This window comes from Sapajus apella, unplaced genomic scaffold (assembly GCF_009761245.1).
Source record: "Sapajus apella isolate SASKATOON/1434 unplaced genomic scaffold, GSC_monkey_1.0 scaffold196, whole genome shotgun sequence".
NCBI lineage: Eukaryota > Metazoa > Chordata > Mammalia > Primates > Cebidae > Sapajus > Sapajus apella.
The window spans coordinates 54356-78328 of record NW_022437136.1 but is presented as its reverse complement, the minus strand read 5'-3'; the positions used below and the strand labels follow the sequence as shown (position 1 = coordinate 78328).

At 47.8% G+C, this 23973-nt stretch overlaps 1 protein-coding gene across 8 annotated transcripts in view; it reads right to left on the bottom strand.

The window, feature by feature from the left end:
- ABCC6 (ATP binding cassette subfamily C member 6) overlaps nucleotides 1-23973 on the bottom strand; it is a 79489-nt gene that overhangs the window by 10092 nt on the left and 45424 nt on the right. For 6 of the 8 annotated variants that reach the window (XM_032269660.1, XM_032269661.1, XM_032269663.1 and 3 more), the window contains 9 exons: nucleotides 23266-23440; nucleotides 21724-21799; nucleotides 18743-18863; nucleotides 16791-16998; nucleotides 12823-13133; nucleotides 9895-10094; nucleotides 8030-8156; nucleotides 6045-6146; nucleotides 5454-5600 (listed from right to left, as the gene is read on the bottom strand). In XM_032269660.1, coding sequence (XP_032125551.1) covers nucleotides 5454-5600; nucleotides 6045-6146; nucleotides 8030-8156; nucleotides 9895-10094; nucleotides 12823-13133; nucleotides 16791-16998; nucleotides 18743-18863; nucleotides 21724-21799; nucleotides 23266-23440 — 1467 coding nt within the window. The remainder of the gene's footprint in view (nucleotides 1-5453; nucleotides 5601-6044; nucleotides 6147-8029; nucleotides 8157-9894; nucleotides 10095-12822; nucleotides 13134-16790; nucleotides 16999-18742; nucleotides 18864-21723; nucleotides 21800-23265; nucleotides 23441-23973) is intronic. The other 2 variants (XM_032269658.1, XR_004265699.1) reach the window with 2 other exon arrangements.

The window sequence follows — 23973 nt, the reverse complement described above, 5'->3', positions numbered from 1 at the left end:
TGTTACCCAGGCTGGAGTGCAATGGCGCAATCTCGGCTCACCGCAACCTCCGCCTCCTGGGTTCAGGCAATTCTCCTGCCTCAGCCTCCTGAGTAGCTGGGATTACAGGCACGCGCCACCATGCCCAGCTAATGTTTTTGTATTTTTAGTAGAGACGGGGTTTCACCATGTTGACCAGGATGGTCTCGATCTCTTGACCTCGTGATCCACCCGCCTCGGTCTCCCAAAGTGCTGGGATTACAGGCTTGAGCCACCGCGCCCGGCCTTCAACATCCTTAAAGAAAAGAACTTTCAACCAGAATTTCATATCCAGCCAAACTAAGCTTCATAAGTGATGGAAAAATAAATCCTTTACAGACCAGCAAGTACTGAGAGATTTCATCACCACCAGGCCTGCCTTACAAGAGCTCCTGAAGGAAGCACTAAACATAGAAAGGAACAACCAGTGCCAGCCACGGCGAAAACATACCAAATTGTAAAGACCATCAACACTATGAAGAAACTGCATTAACTAACGGGCAAAACAACCAGCTAGCATCAAAATGGCAGCATCAAATTCACACATAATAATAATAATCTTAAATGTAAATGGGCTAAATGCCCCAATCATAAGAGGCAGACTGGCAAATTGGATAAAGAGTCAAGACCCATTGGTGTGCTGTATTCAGAAGACCCATCTCAGGTGCAAAGATACAGGCTCAAAGGGATGGAAGAAGATTTACCAAGCAAATGGAGAGCAAAAAAAAAGCAGGACTTGCAATCCTAGTGTCTGATAAAATAGACTTTAAAACAACGAAGATCAAAAGAGACAAGGGCATCACATAATGGTAAAGGGATCGATGCAACAAGAAAAGCTAACATACACACACACACACACACACACCCAATACAGGAGTACCCAGATACATAAAAACACGTTCTTACTGACCTACAAAGAAACTTAGACTTCCATACAATAATAGTGGGAGACTTTAACACCCCACTGTCAATATTAGATCAAGACAGAAAATTAACAAGAATATCCAGGACTTGAACTTGGATCTGGACCAAGCAGTCCTAATAGACATCTACGGAACTCTCCATTCCAAATCCGCAGAATATACGTTTTTCACAGCACCACATCAGACTTATTCTAAAGTTTACCACATAATTGGAAGTAAAATGCTCCTTAGCAAATGCAAAAGAATGGAAATCATGATAGTCTCTCAGACCACAGTGCAATCAAATTAGAACTCAGGATTAAGAAACTCACTCAAAACCGCACAACCGCATGAAAACTGAACAACCTGCTCCTGAATGACTACTGGATATATAATGAAATGAAGGCAGAAATAAAGATGTTCTTTGAAACACTAAGAATTAAGACGCAACATACCAGAATCTCTGGGACACATTTAAAGCAGTGTCTAGAGGGAAATTTATAGCACTAAATGCCCAAAAGAGAAATGAGGAAAAATCTAAAATCAACACCCTAATGTCATGATTAAAAGAACTAGAGGAGCAAGATCAAACAAATTCAAAAGCTAGCAGAAGACAAGAAATAACTAAGATCAGAGCAGAACTGAAGGAGATAGAGACACAAACCCTTCAAAAAAAAATAATAAATTCAGGAACTTAAAAAAAAATAGACCACTAACCACACTAATAAAGAAGGAAAGAGAGAATAAGCAAATAGATGTAATAAAAAATGATAAAGGGGATGTCACCACTGATCCCACAGAAATACAAACTACCGTCAGAGATTACTACAAATACTTCTATGCAAATAAACCAGTAAATCTAGAAGAAATGGATAAATTCCTGAACACTTACACCCTCCCAAACTAACCAGGAAGAAGCTGAATCACTGAATACACCAAACAAGGTCTGAAATTGAGGCAGCAATTAATAGCCTACCAACCAAAAACAAAGTGCAGGCCCAGATGAGTTCACAGCCGAATTCTACCAGAGGTACAAAGAGGAGCTGGTACCATTCCTTCTGAACTATTCCAAACAATACAAAAAGAGGGAATCCTTCCTAACTCATTTTGAGACCAACATCCTGATACCAAAACCTGGCGGAGACATAACTAAAAAAGAAAATTTCAGGCCAATATCCATGATGAACATTAATGCAAAAATCCTCCATTAAATACTGGCAAACTGAATCCAACAGCACATCAAAAAGCTTATCCATCATGATCAAATCAGCTTCATCCCTGGGTTGCAAGGCGAGTTTAACATATGCAAATCTATAAACATAAGCCATCACATAAACAGAACCAAAGACAAAAACCACATGACTATCTCCACAGATGCAGAGAAGGGCTTTGACAAAATTCAACAGCGCTTTATGCTAAAAAGTCTCAATAAACTAGGTATTGATGGAACGTATCCCAAAATGATAAGAGCTATTTATGACAAGCCACAGCCAATATCATACTGAATGGGCAAAAACTGGAAGCTTTTCCTTTGAAAACCTGCACAAGACAAGGATGCCCTCTCTTACCACTGCTATTCAACATAATATTTGAAGTTCTGCCCACAACAATCAAAGGGTATTCAATTAGGAAAAGAGGAAGTTAAATTGTTTCTATTTGCAGATGATATGGTTGTATATTTAGAAAACCCCATTGTCTCAGCCCAAAATCTCCTTAAGGTGATAAGCAATAAGCAACTTCAGCAAAGTCTCAGGATACATAATCAATGTGCAAAAATCACTAGCATTCCTGTACACCATAACAGACAAACAGAGCCAAATCATGAATGAACTCTCATTCACAACTGCTACAAAGAGAATAAAATACCTAGGAATACAACTAAAAAGAGATGCGAAGGACCTCTTCAAGGGGAACTACAAACCACTGCTCAAGGAAACAAAAGAGGACACAAACAGATGGAAAAACATTGCCTGCTCATGGTTAGGGAGAATGAATATCGTGAAAATGGCCACAGTACCCAAAGTAATTTATAGATTCAGTGCTATCCCCATCAAGCCACCATTGACTTTCTTCACAGAAAACTTCATATGGAACCAAAACAGAGCCTGCAGAGCCAAGTCAATCCTAAGCAGAAAAAAACAAAGCTGGAGGCATCATGCTACCTGATTTCAAACTGTACTACAAGTTTACAGTAATAAAAACAGCATGGTACTGCTACCAAAACAGAGATACAGATCAATGGAATAGAACAGAGGCCTCAGAAATAACCACACATACATAACCATCTGATCTTTGACACACCTGACAAAAGCAATGGGAAAAGGATTCCCTATTTAATAAATGGTGTGGGAAAAACTGGCTTAGCCCTATGCAGAAAGCTCAAACTGAATCCCTTCCTTACACCTTATACAAAAATTAACTCCAGAGGGATTAAACATAAGACCTAACACCATAAAAGCTCTAGAAGAAAACCTAGGACATAGGCATGGGCAAGAACTTCTTGACTAGAACAACAAAAGCCGCCGGGTGCGGTGGCTCACGCCTGTAATCCCAGCACTTTGGGAGGCTGAGGCGGGTGGATCACAAGGTCAAGAGATCGAGATCATCCTGGTCAACATGGTGAAACCCCGTCTCTACTAAAACTACAAAAAATTAGCTGGGCATGGTGGCGCATGTCTGTAGTCCCAGCTACTCAGGAGGTTGAGGCAGGAGAATTGCCTGAACCCAGGAGGCGGAGGTTGCAGTGAACCGAGATCGCACCATTGCACTCCAGCCTGGGTAACAAGAGTGAAACTCCGTCTCAAAAAAAGAACAACAAAAGCCAAAATAGACATAGGGGATCTAATTAAACTTAAGAGCTTCTGGACAGTAAAAGAAACTATCATTAGAGTGAATCGGTAACCAACAGAAGGGAAAAAAAAATTTGCAGTCTACCCATCTGACAAAGGGCTAATATCCAGAATCTACAAACAACTTAAACAAATTTTCAAGAAAAAAACCCCATCAAAAAGTGGGTGAAGGATATGAACAGACACTTCGCAAAAGAGGACATTTATGTGGCCAATAAACATATGAAAAAAAGCTCATCATCACTGGTCATTAGAGAAATGCATATGAAAACCATGTTGAGATACAATCTCATGCCAGTTAGAATGGCATTCATTAAAAAATCAGGAGACAACAGATGCTGGAGAGGATGTGGAGAAATAGGAATGCTTTTACACTGTTGGTGAGAGTGTAAATTAGTTCAACCATTGCAGAAAACAGTGTGGCGATTTCTCAAGGACCTAGAACTAGAAATACCATTTGACCCAGCAATCCCATTACACCCAAAGGATTACAAATCATTCTACTATAAAAACACATGCACACGTATATTTATTGTGGCACTGTTCACAATAGCCAAGACTTGGAACCAACCCAAATGCCTGTCAATGATAGACTGGCAAAAGAAAATGTGGCACATATATACCATGGAATACTATGCAGCCATAAAAAACGATGAGTTCACATTTTTTTGCAGGGACATGGATAAAGCTGGAAACCATCATTCTCAGCAAACTTACAGAAGAACAGAAAACCAAACACCGCCTGTTCCCACTCCTAAGTGGGTGTTGAACAATGAGAACACATGTACACAGGGAGGGGAACATCACACACAGGGGCCTGTCAGGGGGTGGAGGACTAGGAGAGGAATAGCATTAGGAGAAATACCTAATGTAGATGACAGGTGACGGATGCAGCAAACCACCATGGCATGTGTATACCTATGAAACAAACCTGCACGTTCTGCACATGTACTCCAGAACTTAAAGTGTAATAATAAAAAAAAAATAAGATCTAATTTTTAAAAATCACAAGAGACCAGATTGGAGCTGGTGAGACAGGATCCATGGAAACCTAGAGTAGGAAGTGGGGATCAGGGACAAGGAGGGGGTAGGGAGGAAAGACATTCAGTAAAGGGGCCCGATGAGGCCTCTGTAAAATGGGATGGTACTAGCATCTCCCTTATGTGTTTGTCGTCAGAGTAAAAACGCAAATAATAAAAGCATTAGTAAACATTTCTGGAGCACTTTGTATGAGCCAAGCATTTTTTATGTGTTCACTCAAACTTCACAACAATCAGTATTACCAGTCTCATTTTACAGATGGGAAAACCGAGACAGAGCTATGAAGTGATTTTCACAACGCCTCCCACAGCAAAGCCAATAACCCATTTGTGCAAACTGGAAAATGTACTTGGAGCATTTAACACACTGCCCAGCACATATTAGGTGCTAGGTTAACATGAAAGGAAGAAGAAAGTCAGGGAGTTGCTTCCTCATCTGAGCACACCAAGGTGGATGACGAAATCAAGATGGAAGCAGGTTTGGGGACGGTGAGGACTTCTGTGTAGGGAGTAAAAGGTCTGAAAGCTAGGGGACCTGAGGTGGGGACACTGAGGAGTCAGCTGGTGCCCAGGGTTTAGGGCCTGGCCCCTGGAGTCCTTTGGCCTGAACTCCATGAAGAGGACATTGTGAGACAACCACTCACCTTCTCTCCTGCGTGGATCTTGAAGGACACGCCCTGCACAGCCAGTGGGAGCTCAGGTCGGTATCTTAGCCCAAAGTCCCGGAACTCGATCTGCCCACCATGAGGCCAGGGGGGCTGAGGTGAACATGTGGGCAGCCTCCAGGGAGCCTGGAGCAGGAGGGGGACACTGAGTCAGAGGAGCCTTCCTCTAAGACTTCACACAAGATGGCCCACCTCTCTCAGCTTCAGTTTTCTCTACTGCAAAATGGACATATTTATTCCTGTTTTATAGGGTTATGGGAATTCAACAAGGACGGGCATGGGACGTGTTACTATCATGTTGCAGTGCTGTTCCTCATGGTCCCCTGCCACTCCCATAGATGATCAGCTTTCCTCAAGCTCAGAAGCAAAGGAGCCAAGATTTGGCCTGGCTCCAAACCTTATGCTCCTAACCATTGCTGACACCCTGTCTGTGACTCTGACCTATAGTGGTGGGGCTGAGTCAGGGGAGAAGAGGGTACAAGCTCCAAAGCCTGCAGCAGTTGTCAACAGGGACCCACTGTCCCCCTATATGTTCCTGCTGGGACCCCCTCCCCACCTCCCACCCATCACCTCCTTGGGTGTCCAGGCATAGTCCTGCATCCGCTCCACTGACACGATGCTGTTCTCTAGGTCTGTCCAGTTGCGAACAACCCACTGCAGTGTCTGGGTCACCTGGTGCAAGAAGGCATCTCAAGCTGGGTTTGGCAAGGCCACTTGAGGGCTTGCATCAGCACCCCTGGTTTTCCAGCCTTTGCTGGGAGGCCAGACTCAGGGGAGCAAAGAGGGGAGGCAGGAATGGGGCAATCTGAGGACCTGGACCCAGGGAATTGGGATTTGGATGCAAACAACAGGTCCCTCCCTTCCTTCAGTAGAATCAGAGCATGCAGAGCAAAAAGCAGCTCTAAGACATCAGCCTGTACAAACTGCCTTGATGCAGGTGGGAAGACAGGACCAGAGAAGGTGTGTGGCCCTCCCAAGGACACCCAGCAGGACCCAGGGTCACTGATTCCATTCTGACAGCTTCCCCACAGTGACCAGGTGGCCACTAACTTCCAATGACACTTGAAACTGCTCCAAGCTCCTTCCTATGAGCCATTACCAGCTCTAGCCCTGCCATCCCATCCCCAATCTTGTCTCCCAGCACCCCTGCCTTCGCCTACCCTCTCCAGCCACACCCGCTTTCCTGCTGTTCCTCTGACACACCAGGGATGAACCTTCAACTCCCAGGGCTTTTTCTCCTGCTGTGACCTCACTTCCTCCTAAGTCACCTCCTCAGAGAGGCCTTTCTGGATGTAGTAGGAAAACACCCCCCACCCCCCACGCTCCAGCCTCCCACTTCATCCTTAAGCCTAGCAGCGACTATAAAATGAGGACAATGACAGTACCCTGGTGGGGTTGTGGGCAGGATTAAGTAAGATTTATAAAGCTCTTGTCCACTGTGGCTCATGCCTGTAATGCCAGCTTTTTGGAAGGCCAAGATGGGAAGATTGACCCCAGAAGTTGGAGGCTGCAGCAAGCTGTGATCACATCACTGCACTCCAGTCTGGGTGACAGGGTGCGACCTTGTCTCAAACCAAAAACAACACGGCCTGGTGGCTCACACCTATAATGTTAGCATTTTGGGAGGCTGAGGCAGGCAGACCATTTGAACCTAGAGTTTGAGACCAGGCTGAGCAACAAGGGGAAACCGTTTCTAAAAAAAAAATATATATATATATATATTAGTCAGGCATGGTGGTGCACACCTGTAGTCCTAGCTACTAACTGGCAAAGTGAGGTGGGAGAATCCCTTGAGCCTGGAGATGGAGACTGCAGTGAGCCAAGATCACGCCACTGCACTCAAGCCTAGGTAACAAAATGAGATCCTGTCTCGAACAACAACAAACTAAAATGAACAAAATTGTATAAAGCTTTTAGAATAGTGCTGCCTCCATTACAAATGCTTACATGTGCATAAACACATTTTTTTCATAGATGTCATGAACTGACATTACATACTGTTATTAATAGTTAACAAAATGTGGCCGGGCACGGTGGCTCATGCCTGTAATCCCAGCACTTTGAGAGGCAGAGGTGGGTGGATCACTTGAGCACAGAAGTTGGAGACTAGCCTGGAATAATGAAACCCCATCTTGACTAGAAATACTAAAAAATAGCCAAGCATAGTGGCTTATGCCTGTAATCCCAGCAACTCCTGAGTGACAGAGACTCTCTTTAAAAAACAAAAAAACAAAAAACTTAACAATGCACTAGAAATGTCCTCCACAGGATATTCTCCATCTCAACTAGTCTTTATAACATTACAAGTGATGGGATTACTGGCCTATTTTTCCAAGGAGCACACTGAGACTCCATGACGAAAGACTCTTGCCCAAGGTTGCAAGGTCACCTTCGCTGAGTCTGGCTTTTGTGGAGCTGTGTGTCCCTCCTTGGTGGAGGAACTCCAGACCCCTTAGTGGTTTGGACTTGGGGTCTTTGAAGGTCCCACTGGCAGGGGTCTGACGGTCTCTGCCTCTGTCTGTCCCCTAAGCCCAGTTTGTGGGTGCCGGGAGTACCTGGAGGGCAGCAGAGACAGAGAAGCCCACGAGGCCAGCACTGAGGTGGGCCTTGCTCAGCACAGCACATGTGGCAGCCGCGAACACCAGGCCATTCCCTAGGAGCTCCACGTTGGCTGCAAGCCACCTGCAATGGGAGGCAACAGTGGGATGAGTTGGAACTCTCATCTGCAGGGAGATGCTTCTCTGGGCACAAGGACTGGTCACCACGCCAGCTTTGTACCCACAGGGCTCCCAGCAATGGCCTCCACATGCAAGGCCCCATCCTGGCTCAGAGAGTAGAGGAAGATGACAGTGTCCTGTCTTGACTGAGTTCAGCTCGGGGTATGGAGTACTCTTGGTGCTCCATAGAGCTTCCCTGTGTGGCTGCTTTTCTGTCCCTGGAATTTGCCAAGCCACGTCCACCCGCCATTCCCCTGGCCTCCATGGTTTGGCTCTGTATCCCCACCCAAATCTCATCTCAGATTGTAATCCCCATGTGTGAAGGGAGGGATCTGGTGGAAGGCGACTGGCTCATGGGGGCAGTTTTCCCCAGGTTGTTCTGCTGATGGTGAGTTCTCCTGAGATCTGATTATTCAAAAGGGTGCGGCAGTTCCCCTCTGTGCTTTCTCTTGCCTGCCGCCATGTAAGACATGCCTTGCTTCCCCTTCTGCCATCATTGTAAATTTCCTGAGGCCTCCCCAGCCATGTGGAACTATAAATTAAACCTTCCTTTCTATAAAAATCACCCAGTTTCAAGTAGTTCTTTATAGCAGTGTGAAGATGGACTATGACACAGCCCCAACTGGCTGGGGACCTTCGTAGAAAGGGAAAAGGACTTGACATGTATTGAGCAACCTCATGTGTACTTAATCTGCCCCACACTCTGGTACCAGACTGCCTGGATTCAAATGCCGACTCTTCGGCATTAGCTGTGTGACCTTTGACAAGTTCCCAAACCTCTCTGTGCCTAGGGTTTTTTTTTTTTTTTTTTTGGACAGAGTTTTACTCATTACCCAGGCTGGAGTGCAATGGCGCAATTTCAGCTCACCGCAACCTCCGCCTCCTGGGTTCAAGCAATTCTCCTACCTCAGCCTCCCAAGTAGCTGGGACTACAGGCCGCGCCACCATGCCCAGCTAATTTTTTTATTTTTTTGTATTTTTAGTAGAGATGGGGTTTCACCATGTTGACCAGGATGGTCTCGATCTCTTGACCTCATGATTCACCCGCCTTGGCCTCCCAAAGTGCTGGGATTACAGGCGTGAGCTACCGCACCTGGCCTTTGCCCAGGGTTTATCATGCATAAAACAATTTCTGCCTGGTGAAGTTTGTTGGCAGAATTAAATACATTAATCCACATAGGTTGCTCAGAACAGTGCCAAGCATGCAGTAAGCATGTTACAAGTCTTATCTATGAGTGTCTGTATTTAATCCTCACATCCACTCCATAAGCATGATCCCTGTCTGACAAATGAGGCTCAGAGAGGTTATATAACTTGCCTGAAATCAACCAGCTGGTTAGTGCCAGAGCTGGGATTTGAACCTGTGTTTATCTGTTCTTAAACTTGTGTTCTTGTTCTTGCTTAGTATCTAAAGGTAGCTGAGGATGCTTATATGGCTGCTTTATTACCAAGGCAAAAGAGGCTGATCCAGTTGCCTGGCAACCGAAGCTTCTTCCTGTACCTACTGCTCACCTGCTGTTGGGAACCTCTCAGTCATGTTCCATCTGCCCACAGTCAGAACCAAGAGACTGCCTGTAGGATCTAGCCTTGACTATGTCCCCAACTCTCTGGGTGACCTCTCTAGCCAAACAAAATGACCTCAGGTCTCACCCTCTGAGGTTATGGATGAATTACAAGATCTTCTCTGCCCTGGGCCTTCCTACCTGTCAGCCACTAGTCGCGGAAAACTGATCCTCTGGCTTTCATCCACACGAGCATTGTTCTGAGCCACGAAGGGGCCCTGGGTTCGGAACGCCCGGACCACTGTGCTGCCCTGGAATGTCTCAGCCATGTGGGAGCAGACAGACGAGTAGCTGGCTGACTCCAAGCGTCTCAGCTGGCATGAGCTAACCACATACAGGCTCTGAGAAGGAAGGATGTGACAGGGGAGAGGAGAAGCCACAGATATAGAGAGGTAGTTTCCAGAAGCAGGGAGAGTCCCAAGTACAGGGTTCCAGACCAGGCTCTGTTACCACCTTGCTGTGTGACCTTGGGCTAGTTACTTGCCCTCTCTGGGTTTCCTTTTTTTTTTTTTTTTTTTAAAAAAAATCAGGGTTCAGGGGGGTTTTTTTTTTTTTTGAAATTACGTGGGGAGCTTCACAAACCTTTAATGCCCCATCCCAGAATGACTGAATCAGAATCTCTGGCAATGTCACCTTGACTTTGGTGCTGTTTAAATAGCCTTCCAGATGATTCTAATGAACAGCCAGGGTTGAGAAACCACCAATTTAGTTTAAGTGTTTCACTTCCTAGCACTGAGGTCAACTACTTCATTTAGGGCTGGTCATTGGGAGAACAAAACTATAAGAGGAAATGAAGACAGTTGGCCAAGTCAGTTTCACTCATGTAACCCAAGGGTTACATGCCAGGGGATGCACAGAAAATCTGTGTTATCTGGTTTGCAGCTGCAGGTTGGGTGCAGGTGGCGGACAGGCAGGCAGAGAGGAATTGAATTTGCTGAACACACAAGCTGTGTGTGCCAGGCTTTATACAGTGTTTCATTCATTGCAAAGTGGCATTCCTGTCATTCATCAGTTAATGGTGAGAACATCCAAGGCTCTGGGGATTCAGCAGCTGTCATGAACTCCACATTAAGTGGCGGAGTCTGGATTCAAACCCATCTCTGCTTGACTCCAAAGCTTGAGACAGAGAAACAGCCCATCATCGGAGTCAAGTGGACTTAGAGAAGGCCTAGGACAGTTGTGGGGGACAGTGGCAGCCATGGGTTTTTGTCTTTTGAGATTCAGTCACTCTGTTGCCCAGGCTAGAGTGCAGTGACACAATCCCAGCTCACTGCAACCTCTGCCTCCCGAGTTCAAGCAATCCTCCCTCCTCAGCCTCCCAAGAAGCTGGAATTAGGGGCATGTACCACTAAGCCAGCTAATTTTGTATTTATAGTAGAGATGGGTTTTCACGTTAGCCAAGCTGGTCTCAAATGATCTGCCCACCTCAGCCTCCCAAAGTGCTGTTTTTTTTTTTTTTTTTTTTTTTAAATGGGGGCTTCACTCTGTCACCCAGGCTAGTGCAGTGGCATGATCTCAGCTCACTGCAACCTCCACCTCATGGGTTCAACCAATTGTCCTGCCTCAGCCTCCCGAGTAGCTGGGATTATAGGTGTGCACCACCATGCCCAGCTAATTTTTGTATTTTTAGTAGACACAGGGTTTCACCATGTTGGTCAGGCTGGTCTTGAACTCCTGACATTATGTTCCACTCACCTCACCCTCCCAAAGTGCTGAGATTACAGGCACAAGCCACTGTGCCTGGCCCCAAAGTGCTGGTTTTACAGGTGTGAGCTACCACCCCTGGCCCTAGCCATGGTTTTTATCTGACTACCATGTTTTCTTCTATTCTACTTCTGGTTTCCTATGGGAAGGCGCTGGGTTGGGTACTGTCAATATGGGACGTGATCAGAGAAGTGGTCACATGACACAGCCTAGCCTATCAGAGTCTACTATTTATTCAGTCACTGTGATGAGTTCAGAGATGGACACATGATCCACAAAGGGCCAATCAGAACGTTCCCTGGAATTAAGATATGACTACTGAGCTGGAGAAACATTTTTTTAAACGTTGAATTGCTAAAGTGAGATGATATGATGGCCAGTGGCCATCAGACCTGCCTTGGAAAGAGAGCATGTGCAAAATTAGACCAAACAGGGGTAAGCCAATGGCTCCTAAATATTCGTGTCCATCAGAATTACTTGGAGGGTTAATTAAAACCTAGATTAACAGGCCAACCCACAGAGTATCTGAGTCAGTAGGCCTGGGCTGGGTCCTAAGAATGTACATCGCTAACTAGTCCCCAGGTGATACTACTGCTGATCCTGGGGCCTACACTTTGAGAAGCACTGAGTGAAGATATGGAGAGAGTCACTGTGTCCTGATGACAGCTGGGCCCATGCACCCTAGAAATGTAAACCATTAAATTCTGTTCTTTTGGTTAAGCTAATTTTAGTTGGTCTCTGGTCCCAGCAACTCAAAGAATCTAGCTTAATAGTCTTTGAGACCTTGCAATGCCTTCTTGGCCTCCAGATAATTGGAGAGGAGGCAACGGCAGCAGGATAAAAACATTACACACGAACAGCCCTGGCCCTTAGGATTTAACTGTGCCATGAGGCACAGTGGCTCATGCCTGTAATTCCAGAATTTTGTGAGGCCAAGGTGAGAGGATCACTTGAGGCTGGGAATTTGAGACCAGCCTGGGCAACACGGTGTGACACCTGCCTTTACAAAAATAAATTTAAAAATTAGCCAGGCATGGTGGCACGTGTCTGTAGTCCCACCTACTGGAGAGGCTGAGGTAGGAGGATCACTTAAGCCCAAGAGTTCAAGGCTGCAGTAAGCTATGATCACCTCTGCACTTCAGCCTGGGCAGATGAGCAGGACTCTGTCTCTAAAAAAAGAACTTTGAGAGACAGAGATTAGTGGAGACATCAGAAGGACTGTAGTGTCTCTGTCCCTGGGAATTCCAGGAACAGCCCCTAGATGCCCAGCTGGGTGAAACCTCATATATAGAGTCTTCCCCAGAGACAGGGGACTGGCTGAGTTAACCTCAGGTGGTCCCAGAAGCCTCTCTGACTTCTCCATACCTGAAACCCAGCGTAGAGGAGAAACAATGGCAGGATGGCCACAATGGCCAGCGGAGTAGTCACTGCCACCACCAGGCTGACCTCCAAGAGTCCAAAGGCGTACATCAGCAGGGACCGGAGTTTGTCTGGGATATCCACGTCCACCGTGTCCGTCTCCTTGGAGAAGCGGTTCAGCAGGTTGCCGATGGGCGTCCTCTCAAAGAAGCTGATGGGAGATCGCACCACATCCCACAGAAGCCTCTGGAAGAGCAACCTGGACGCCCGGACCCCACCTAGGAGCACCGCGGCCATGGAGGCAAACAGCCCGATGGCTGGGGAGGGAGAGGAGGTAATAGCATGAAGGCTGCAGACCCTCACGAACGTCCCCGTGGGGCCTTGCAGGGGTCTCCCCCACTACCTCATGGCGGACATCTTATGGTTGAACCACCCTATTATATATTTTTTGACAGGATCTCACTCTGTCACCCATGTTGAAGTACAGTAGCATGATCATGGCTCACTGCAGCCTTGCCCTCCTGGACTCAATTTATTCTCCTGCCTCAGCCTCTGAGTAGCTGGGACCACAGGTGTATACCCCCACACTGACTGATTTGGGGTATTTTTTGTAGAGATGCGATCTTGCTATGTGTCCAGGCTGGTCTCGAACTCCTGGGATCAAGTGATCTGCCTGCCTTGGCCTGAGATGACAGGCATGAGCCACTGCACCCAGACTCTGCTTGTTTTTTGATATAACGGGTTGAAGAGTATCCCCCAAAACTCATTTGGGAAGGGTCCTAAATTCAATGACTGCCATCTGTATAAGACTACTAGAGGATACTGAGAGAGACAGAGCAGGAGATGTGACTGCAGCACAGATTAGAGGACACATTTACAAGCCAAGGAGTGCCGGGGACTTCCGGCGACCACCGGAAACCAGGAGAGAAGCGGGGATGGGGGGTGGGGCGGGGGGGGGTGGGGGAGTTCTCCCTCAGAACCTCCATAAGGCGGTAACCCAGCTGACACCTTGATTTTAGACTTCAGGCCTCAGAACTGCAACAGGACAAATTTCAGCTATGCTGGGCTCCCAAGTTTGTGGCAATTGGTTTTGCAGTAGCCCTAGGAGAAAAAGGTACATCCTTCCTCCCAGTGCTAATCTGTATGCTTGGGGTCGGGCTAACTTCTCCTCTGGAGCAGGGCAAATTTCACCCATGGCTAATCCAAACCACTGAAATTGGATCAGGGGTGAGCGCATAACCCAAGTCCAGCCAATGACAGGGAGACCTGAGACTTTGCTAGTACTCGTTTATTAGAGGTGGCCAAGCTGGAGCTGTGGAATATCATCTTGCCACCAGAGGGAGCAGCTGAGCTGGACAGGAAGCTGACACGGGAGAGGGAAATGAAGCGATTTCTTGTTTGGACCCCTACATCCAGCTATACCTGAAGCCAGAACCCTATGCATACTGGCCTTATGAGCCACTCAATTCTCTTGTTGCTTAAATCACTTTGAATTGGAGCTGATTTTTTCTTTTTTTGAGATGGAGTCTCGCTTTGTTGCCCAGGCCGCAGTGCAGCGGTGCAATCTCAGCTCACTGCAACCTCCACCTTCCAGGTTTAAGCAATTCTCCTGCCTCAGCCTCCCAAGTAGCTGGGATTACAGGCACTGCCACCATGCCCTACTAATTTTTGTATTTTTGGTAGAGATGAGGTTTCACCATGTTGGCCAGGTTGGTCTCAAATTCCTGACCTCAAGTGATCTGCCCACCTCGGCCTCCCAAAGTGCTGGGATTACAGACGTGAGCCACTGTGCCTGGGCTGGAGCTGAATTTTTTTATTCTTTGTATTCAAAAGCGTCATAACCAATTTCTGTCTCTCGGCTCCAATCTCTCCATCTTTAAGGGAAAGTAAGTCTTGCCCTTAGCTATCAAATGAGGGATGGCAGGGGAAGGATTTTGAAAGGGCCATTTGCCACCCACATGAGGATCTGGGTTAATTCCAGGGCTCAGCGGACTCTGGCAATCCCTCATTTCCTCTTGGTTCAGTAGCCATTTGCCTTGAGTATTCCACTGTACATACGGTTGTGGCAGGCAGGTCTCCAGGTTCTTAGGACTAGAAGAGTCCTCAAGTTCAGGCCCGGCACCCCATTTTATAGAGGAGGGTACAGGCTCACAGCATTTTGATGATGTGGCCAAAGTCACCCAGTGAATGAGGAGAAATCAACATGGAAGTGAGGCAACTGTCCTTTAAAGATGAAGCCAGGCTGGACATGGTGGCTCATGTCTGTAACCCCAACACTTTAGGAGGCTGAGGCAGAGGACTGCCTGAGCCCAGGAGTTTGAGACCACCCGGGGCATCATGCCAAATCCTGTCTCTATAAAAAAAAAAAGATTAGCCAGGCATGGTGGGATGTACATGTAGTCCCAGCTACTCAGGAGGCTGAAGTAGGAGGATTGCTTGAGCCCAGGAGGTGGAGGTTGCAGCGAGCCAAGTTTGCACCACTGCACTCCAGCCTGGGTGACAAAGCCAGACACAGTCTCTCTCTCTCTCTCTCTCTGTCTGTGTGTGTGTGTGTGTGTGTGAATAAATAAGAAGTCAAACTCACATGTGCACTCCTGTGACTCCCTTCAGCCGGGCCGCATATTAACAGAAGAACCAGGTGTTAGGGATGGGGTGGGGGAGGCAGGAGGAAGGTGGGTATGGTTGTAAAAGGGCAACACGAGAGCACCTGGTGGTGGGGGGGTGGTTAAGTATCTCAAATGTCAACCACTACAGCGGATGCGAGAGCCCAAACCAGATACAACTGCACAGAGGCAAACATGCACACACCCACATGCAATACACTGGGGAAATCAGCATGAGATCCATGAGGCTGAGCATGGGGGCTCATGCCTGTAATCCCAGCACTTTGGGAGGCCAAGGCAGGCAGATCATTTGAGGTCAGGAGTTTGAGACCAGCCTGGCCAACATGGTGAAACCCCCTCTCTACTAAAAATACAAAAATTAGCCAGGCATGGTGGTGCACACGTATAATCCCAGCTCCCAGCTACTCGGGAGGCTGAGGCAGGAGAATTGCTTGAACCTGGGAGGCAGAGGTTACAGTGAGAAGAGATCACACCACTGTACTCCAGCCTGGGTGACAGAATGAGACTGTTAATAAATGAATGAATGAATGAGATCCATGGATTGATGAGTTTCGGTATCCTTTATGTGTGATAGTTTTTTTGTTTGTTTGTTTTTTGAGATGGAGTCTTGCTTTGTGCCCAGGCTGGACTACAGTGGCACAATCTTGGCTCACTGCAACCTCTGCCTCCTGGGTTCAAGCCATTCTTTTGCCTCAGCTTCCCGAGTAGCTGGGAGCTGGGATTACGGGTGTCTACCACCATGCCCAGCTAGTTTTTGCTTTTAGTAGAAACAGGGTTTCACCATGTTGGCCAGGACGGTCTCGATCTCCTGATCTTGTGATCCACCCATCTTGGCCTCCCAAAGTGCTGGAATTACAGGTGTGAGCCACCGGCCCGGCCTTGTGTAATACTTTACTATCATTTTGCAAAATATCTCCACTGGGAGAAATTGGGCAAACTGCACATAGGTAGCTGGCTGTCTCATTTCCTGGAACTCCATGTCAATCTACAAGTATTTCAGTATTTCCATTTTTAACAAGGAGAAGATAGAGTGATAGCAATGATGCATCTGTTAGGGAGGGTCTGGAGGTTTGGGGACAGGCACTGAAAGCCACCAGCAGGCAGTCCCTGGAGCTGCCTTCTGCTAGTGGGGAGGGACTGGGGGAGGTTCTGAAGGTTCGAGAAAAGGAGGGATGTGCCCTGTCCTCCCCGTTCCCTCCAGCATCATCTTAAGGACACAGATCTTTACCTGGACCCCGGACATTTTGCACAGTTGTTCCAGAGGGGACCCAGGGAGGGGTGGGGCAATGGATCCCTGAGCAGCCCTCGGTGGAGCTGGAGGAGGGGATGAGGAGGGCAGGTGAGGCATACCTTGGAGACAGCCGAGGAGCCCGAAGATTCCGCCACGCAGGGCTGCCTGCGTCTGCTGCCCACCCACTATGGGGTCGTCCGCCCACAGGCTCAGCCAGTAGCCCCGGCAGAAGGAGGCCACTTGCTGGCAGAGGAAGAGGAAAAGTGCGTAGAGGCAGAGGGGGGTGCCCACGGCCCGCAGGTAGGCCAGGTGCACTGCGGCCTTCACCTGTAGCACACAGGAGGGAAAGGGAGGCAGAGAGAGCCCCCAGCGGGAGGGGTGAGTTGAGGCAAGGCCAGGCGAGTCTCCCAAAAAACATGCCAATGGGCAGAGGGAACCACCAGGCAGACCTCATGGGTTCTTCCTCTGTGCCTCCCACCAGGAGCTCCATCTCCCCCACAGGACCCGGCTAACCTTATAACCCTCATCTCCTTACACAATTCCCAGTGAGCTAGTATTCATATTTTTTTCTTGAGACAGAGTCTTGCTCTGTCACCAGGCTGGAGTGCAGTGGCATGATCTCAGCTCACTGCAAACTCTGCCTCCCAGGTTCAAGCGATTCTTCTGCCTCAGTCTCCCAAGTAGCTGGGATGACAGTGCCCGCCAACACGTCCAGCTAATTTTTCTTGTAGTTTTAGTAGAGATGGGATTTCACTATGTTGGCCAGGCTGGTCTTGAACTGCTGATCTCGTGATCAGCCCGCCTCAGCCTCCCAAAGTGCTGGGAATACAGGCGTGAGCCACTGCGCCCATTCTTGTTTTCTTTACAGCACTTATTGTTATCAGATATAGCTTATTAGCCTAATTATTTGCTGTCTGTCTATCCTCACTAGTATCCAATCTCCACCAGACTTGGCTTGGCACACAGTGGGTATTGTGCACACGTTTGCTGGATGAATGAGGGAGTGGGTGAATAAATGAGTGGGGGGGGGTAGGTAGGTAGGTATGTGGATGAATAAGTGAATGAATGGATGGAATGATCAATGAATGGATGGAATGATCAATGAATGGATGAATAGCTGAAGAGACAGATGCATAGGTGAGGGAATGGTTGGTATGTATTGTTAGGATGGATAAAGGAGGAGGTGGGTGAATGGATGGGATGAATAAATGAGTAGGTGGGATGGACAGATGGTGGGTGGGATGGACAGATGGTGGGTGGGATGGACAGGTGAGTGGGTGGGATGGATAGGTGGTGGGTGGGATGGACGGGTGAGTGGGTGGGATGGACGGGTGAGTGGGTGGGATGGACGGGTGAGTGGGTGGGATGGGTGGGTGGGTGGGTGGATGTGCATTGAGGTGGATAATGGAATGGAAAAGTAGGTGGGTGGAGGTATGTAGCCGTATAGAAGAGGAGAAACAGTATAAGCTTCAGACAGACCGGCCTAGATTTGGGTCCCACTTTGAGTCCCAGGCTGACTATGAGAACACCAACAAGTGTCTTAACTTTTTAAGACTTCAGTTTCTTGGCTGGGCACAGTGGCTCATGCCTGTATCCCAGCACTATAGGAGGCAGAGGTAGGAGGATCACTTAAGCCCAGAAGTTCAAGACCAACCTGGGCAACTTGGCAAAACCCCATTTCTACTAAAAGTACAAAAATTAGCTGGGCATGATGGCACATGCCTGTAGTCCCAGCTACTTGAGAGACTGAGGTAGAAGGATTGCTTGAGCCCAGGAGGTCAAGGCTGCAGTGAGCTGATTACATCACTGCAGTCTAGCCTGGGTGAGTGAGCAAGCCATCCTCTCAAAATAAAGAGTTATTTATGTCTAACATAGAGTTTTCATATCTTTTTTTAGAGTGGTTATGAGGATTAAGAAAATGAGGCTCTAGAATGCTACTGGCACATAGTAGGTGCTCAAGAAAGGTGAGTATCACCACCACCCCACTGCCAACTGCTACATCTGGTAGGAGGACTTGGGCTCTGGGGGCAGCAGCAGTGGCTGGGGAGGGGTGGGCCAAGCTGGTGCTTACCCTGCCATACTGCGCACTGTCCTTTCCTGTTGGCGGTGCTGCCCTGTCAGGGTCATCTAGAGGAACCCCCGTCTGGGCTTCTGAAGCAGTGTGGTCCTTCTCAGGGACTGACTTGATGGACCTGTCATTTAGAGGAAATGAAGAGGAAGTCAGTGTCTCTACCAATGGTGGGGTGTATGTGCCAAACCCTAAGGCCCACTGACAGCCATTGACTTCAGGGTACACTCTTCATTCGTTCATTCATTCATTCAACTAACAGAATACTGACCAGTTATCTACCCTACTTCCCTTCTCTGTGTGTGGTACCCAGCTAAATGCCGTCTATTACCCCAGAGTCAAGCAAGCCCATTCTTCAGATGCCATTCACAGGATGAACTTAATTTGCCCACCACTGGAACTCTGTTCTCAGAATTTTCTTATTTTTTTCTTTTTTGAGACAGGGTCTTGCTATGTTGCCCAGGTTGGTCTTAAATTCCTGAGCTCAAGCAATCTGCCCACCTCAGCCTCCCAAAGTGCTGGGATTATAGGCATGAGCTGCCTCACCCAGCATGTTCTCAAAACTTTCATTTTGGTTCAAGCTTTGTTGCAATTGTTTTGCCCCTACTGTTTACCATCAGATTTGTCAGTCCAACTAGCAGAATATAAATTATGCACAATTCAGATGCTAAAGACCTTCTGAATGTCTTATCTGTGGATGAGTGAGCTTTAACCTCTGTGCTTCAGTTTCATCAGCCGTAAACATGGTATCTATTTATCCATCCATCCATCCATTTATCCATTCATCTACATATCTGTATATCTACATATACTTGTCTACCTATCTACTATTAAATTAAGTTTAGCCTAAAGCTGTCTCCTTACATATTTTAAGTTTGGCCTAAAGGTTTTCCCATTCTTAGTGAACTGTAACTTAACTGGACTCATTTGCAAACAAACTGCACCCTACTTCTGTGTCAATCATTGAATTTCAGCCAATCAAAAGCAGCCAACTGTTCAAACTATGTTCAAATAAAGCAAATGCTGAGCTGCAACCAATCTGGCTGTTTCTGTACCTCACTTCTGTTTCCTGTCCTTCACTTTCCTTTTTCTGCCCATTCACCTTTGACCACTTGGCTGTACCAGAACCTCTCTGGATGTATTCTGGCTCAGGGGCTGCCCAATGTGTGGATAATTCTTTGCTAGATTAACCTCTGTCAGCCAGGTTCCCTGGTTCACGCCTGTGATCCCAGCCCTTTGGGAGGCCAAGGCAGGCGGATCACCTGAGGTTAGGAGTTCGAGACCAGCCTGGCCAACATTGCAAAACCCTGTTTCTACTAAAAATACAAAAATTAGCTGGGTCTGGTGGTTCATGCCTGTAGTCCCAGCTACTCAGAAGGCTGAGGCATGAGAATCACTTGAACACGGGAGGCAGAGGTTGCAGTGAGCCGAGATTGTGCCACTGCACTCCAGCCTAAGAAAGAGAGAGAGATTGTTTCAAAAACAAAACAAAACAAATCTTAGACACATTAAATTTGATAGAGGTTAGTTTTTTTCTTTTTGAAACGGAGTATCACTCTGTTGCCCAGGCAAGACTGCAGTAGCATGATCTCTGCTCACTGCAACCTCCGCCTCCTGGGTTCAAGGAATTCTCGGGACTCAGCCTCCCGAGTGGCTGGGACTACAGGTGTGCACCACCAGGCCCAGCTAATTTTTGTATTTTTAGTAGAGAGTGTTTTGCCATGTTGGCTTGGCTGGTCTCGAACTCCTGACATCAGCTGATCCATGCACCTTGGCCTCCCAAAGTGCTGATATTACAGGTGTGTGTTGCTGTGCCCAGCCTTAATGTGTCAAAGGGTTTTCTTTCAACATGACTACCTATCTATCTGATCTTATTTCAGATTCTTTTTTTTTCTTCTTTTCTTTTTAGAGACAGAGTTTTGCTCTTGTTGCCCAGGCTGGAGTGCAATGGCACGATCTCGGCTCACTGCAACCTCCACCACCTGGGTTCAAGCGATTCTCCTGCCTCAGTCTCCGAGTAGCTGGGATTACAGGCGCACACCATCACGCCCAGCGAATTTTTTGTACTTTTAGTAGAGATGGGGTTTCTTCATGTTGGTCAGGCTGGTCTCAAACTCCCGAACTCAGGTGATCCACCCGCCTTGGCCTCCCAAAGTGCTGGGATTACAGGCATGAGCCACCGTGCCCAGCCTTACTTCAGATTCTTGCGCACTGTGAAAATGGTGGGATTGCTCAGTGGGTGACTGAGAAGTGACATCAGGTTGACTAGCTGGGACAGGGATCAGCCCCAGTGATCCCGAGGGACTGAGGCCCCTCAGGATTCCTGCTGCCCTGCACTCCTGTATAGAAGGCACTTAAGCTCAGACCACCTGGTACCAGTGGCCTGTGGTTCTGCTTCCCAAGACCCCGCTTATTAATAAGGGAGAGGATCAGGCAGCAGGTCTTTCTGCTCCAGACAGCCCCACAGTGAGCCTAGCTGTGTCCTAGCTGGAGGGAGCCAAGTGAAGAGGGAACCACAGGCCTCCTCCTGGACCCTTGCCTGTAGGGTGTACGTTCTGGCCAGCAGCAAGTGATGCTGTGTGTACAGACCCAAGCCCTGTTCATAGCCCGCCTGTGAAAGCATAAATGACCGGGCCTGGCATGGTGGCTAACAGCTGTTGAGGGGATCTTTCTCTGGAACCAGCCCTGCCCTACTGCAGCATTCAGACAACTCCAACAAGCTGGCTCGGCCCCCTTGAAGACGTCCACCTCGCTGGAAGACATATGTTCATCCCATGAACTGGCCCTGTGGGGACATAATCATCTTGGCCAACTGGACCGATTTTGGTCAATTATCCCTTGGTTGGGCACCATGGGGGGCTTCAGCAGGTGCTCCATCCATAATGGTTTTGGTTGCCCCCTAACTGCCTGAGATGCAGGTGGTCCCTTCAGCAATGTCAGCTTTAGCCTGTGCCCTTCTGAGTGTGGCACCATGGTGGACTCACCTCTCAGGTCTAAGCTCAGGCCTCCTGCCTGCAGAGGAGTCTCTGGGGTCCTTGGTGCTGGTCCCAGGTTCTGTTTCTACAAGGTCAAGAGCGTCCCGTCACACAACACAGTCCAGAAACTCACTTTGATATCCACTGACCATGTGGCCTTAACTGCTCTGACCATCCATTTCCCCTGAGCTGGCTCCTGCCACCTCTCCAGCAACCTCTCTCAACACCCAACTCTGAGTTCTTCCACAAACACCATTTAGACATTCATTCACTCACTCATTCATTTCTTCAATTGGTGTATAATTGAGCATCTGCTACGAACTTGATGTTGGAAAAACAGCAGTGAACACTGTACGAACTCGTTATCTCTGTTTCCCCCGACAGCCTTGCTCAAGTAGTTCCTTATGTCTGGAATGCTCTTTTCTGGCTCTCAACTACCCTCAGGTACCATCTACACCAGAAATGACACTTCCCCCCCACTATCCCTCAGGTGTGGCCAGTAAATGAAGGCACAGCTGTAGTAGTTTAACCATAGACCTATAAGCAAGAAATAACTGCTATTTTAAGCTGCTGATATTTGGGGGGCTATTTGTTACACAGCATCATTGCAACAAAAGTTGACCAATACCAACAGGCAAGTTCTAGCTTCAATCTTCAGAACTGTGACATTGTGAATCAACACTTAGGGTTTTTACCAGGGTGGGGCAGTGCTAAGCAGATGTTCTCAGAAGAGGCAAAGCCTGAGATTGAGGGAGACCTAGGTGTGAGTCCCTGCTTTGTCATGGATAGTGTGGAGCCGAAGTGACTAAAAAACACATTCTCTGGAATCAAGTTGCTTGGGTTCAAATCCCAGTGCTACCACTTATAAACCACATAATCTGGGACTATTTCCTTAACTACTAGGCATCAGTTTCCTCGTCTGTAAAATGGAAATGATTCTAGTACCAGCCTCACAGGGGCATTATGTTGATTCATTGAGCTAACATCTGTGCTGTGTGGTTCATTGCTACATTTCAGTCATTGTGGGTTGCCAAGCTTGGCTTGGCAACTTCATTTCCAGAACCTTGTCACGTATCCAGCGCACTTTGTGTTCTTTGGATTATTAGAAACTCTAGCTGGCATGGTGTAGCTTTCTACGCACCAAAACCTTCTTGTGCTGTCTCCATAGCAACTGCAATCATGGATTGTGGAGTTGGACACACTCAAGTTCTAATCTGTGACCTCAGGCAAGTGATTTAACTCTCTGTGCCTCAGTTTGCTTATCTGTAAAATGACAGCAATACCTTCACATGCCTCTGGGGATACGGTGAGAATCAAATCAAACAGTGTATTTTTTACAGAAGCACTTAGCACCGCCCCTGGCAAGTAGATGGTGTTATTGGCTCTTCTTGGAGAGAGGTGACCTAGTGGAGAGTCATCTGCTTCCAGGCCTAGGCCTGCAGGGAGGGTGTGACCAGAGCAATCCACTCATGCTGGTAGGACCTTTTGAGCCTTTTCCCCCCAAGAGTGGCAGGAACCAGGCACAGAGAATCAGCAAAGCCCACCTAGTACCTCCTTCTCCACTATCTCCTGGCTGTCCAGCTTGATCCAGAAGACTCATGAGGGCCCCCTTCTTGTGCAGAAGCTCCTGGTAGGAACCCATCTCTGCGATGGCCCCATCTGCCAGCACCACGATCCAATCAACCTGGGGCAGGATGTGGAGCGCGTGGGTCACGAGAATCCGTGTCTGGGCAGGGAAGGGGTAGAAATTACACACGTGGCTGGGTGCAGTGGCTCACACGTGTAATCCCAGCACTTTGGGAGGCCAAGGCAGGTTGATCACCTGAGGTCAGGAGTTTGAGATCAGCCTGGCTGACATGGCTAAGCCCTGTCTCTACTAAAAATACAAAAATTAGCTAGGTATGGTGGTGCATACCTGTAGTCCCAACTACTTGGGAGGCTGAGGCATGAAAATCACTTGAACCTGGGAGGTGGAGGCTACAGTGAGCTGAGATTGCACCACAGCACTCCAACATGAGTGACAGAGCAAGACTCAAAAAAAAAAAAAAAAAAAAAAAAAAAGAGAGAACAAGTAAAGAAGGAAGGAAGGAAGGAAAAGCTACACACATGTGCTTGGCCAGCCTCCTAGAGCTGGGGGTTGGGGTGGTCATGTTGTCTGTGGACTCAGAGTGGGGACAGTTCCCCTTCTTGTGCTCCTGCTATCTTTCTTGAAAACAGCATGCCCAAATAGAGAAACAGAGGGGACTCCTTCAGCCTGTG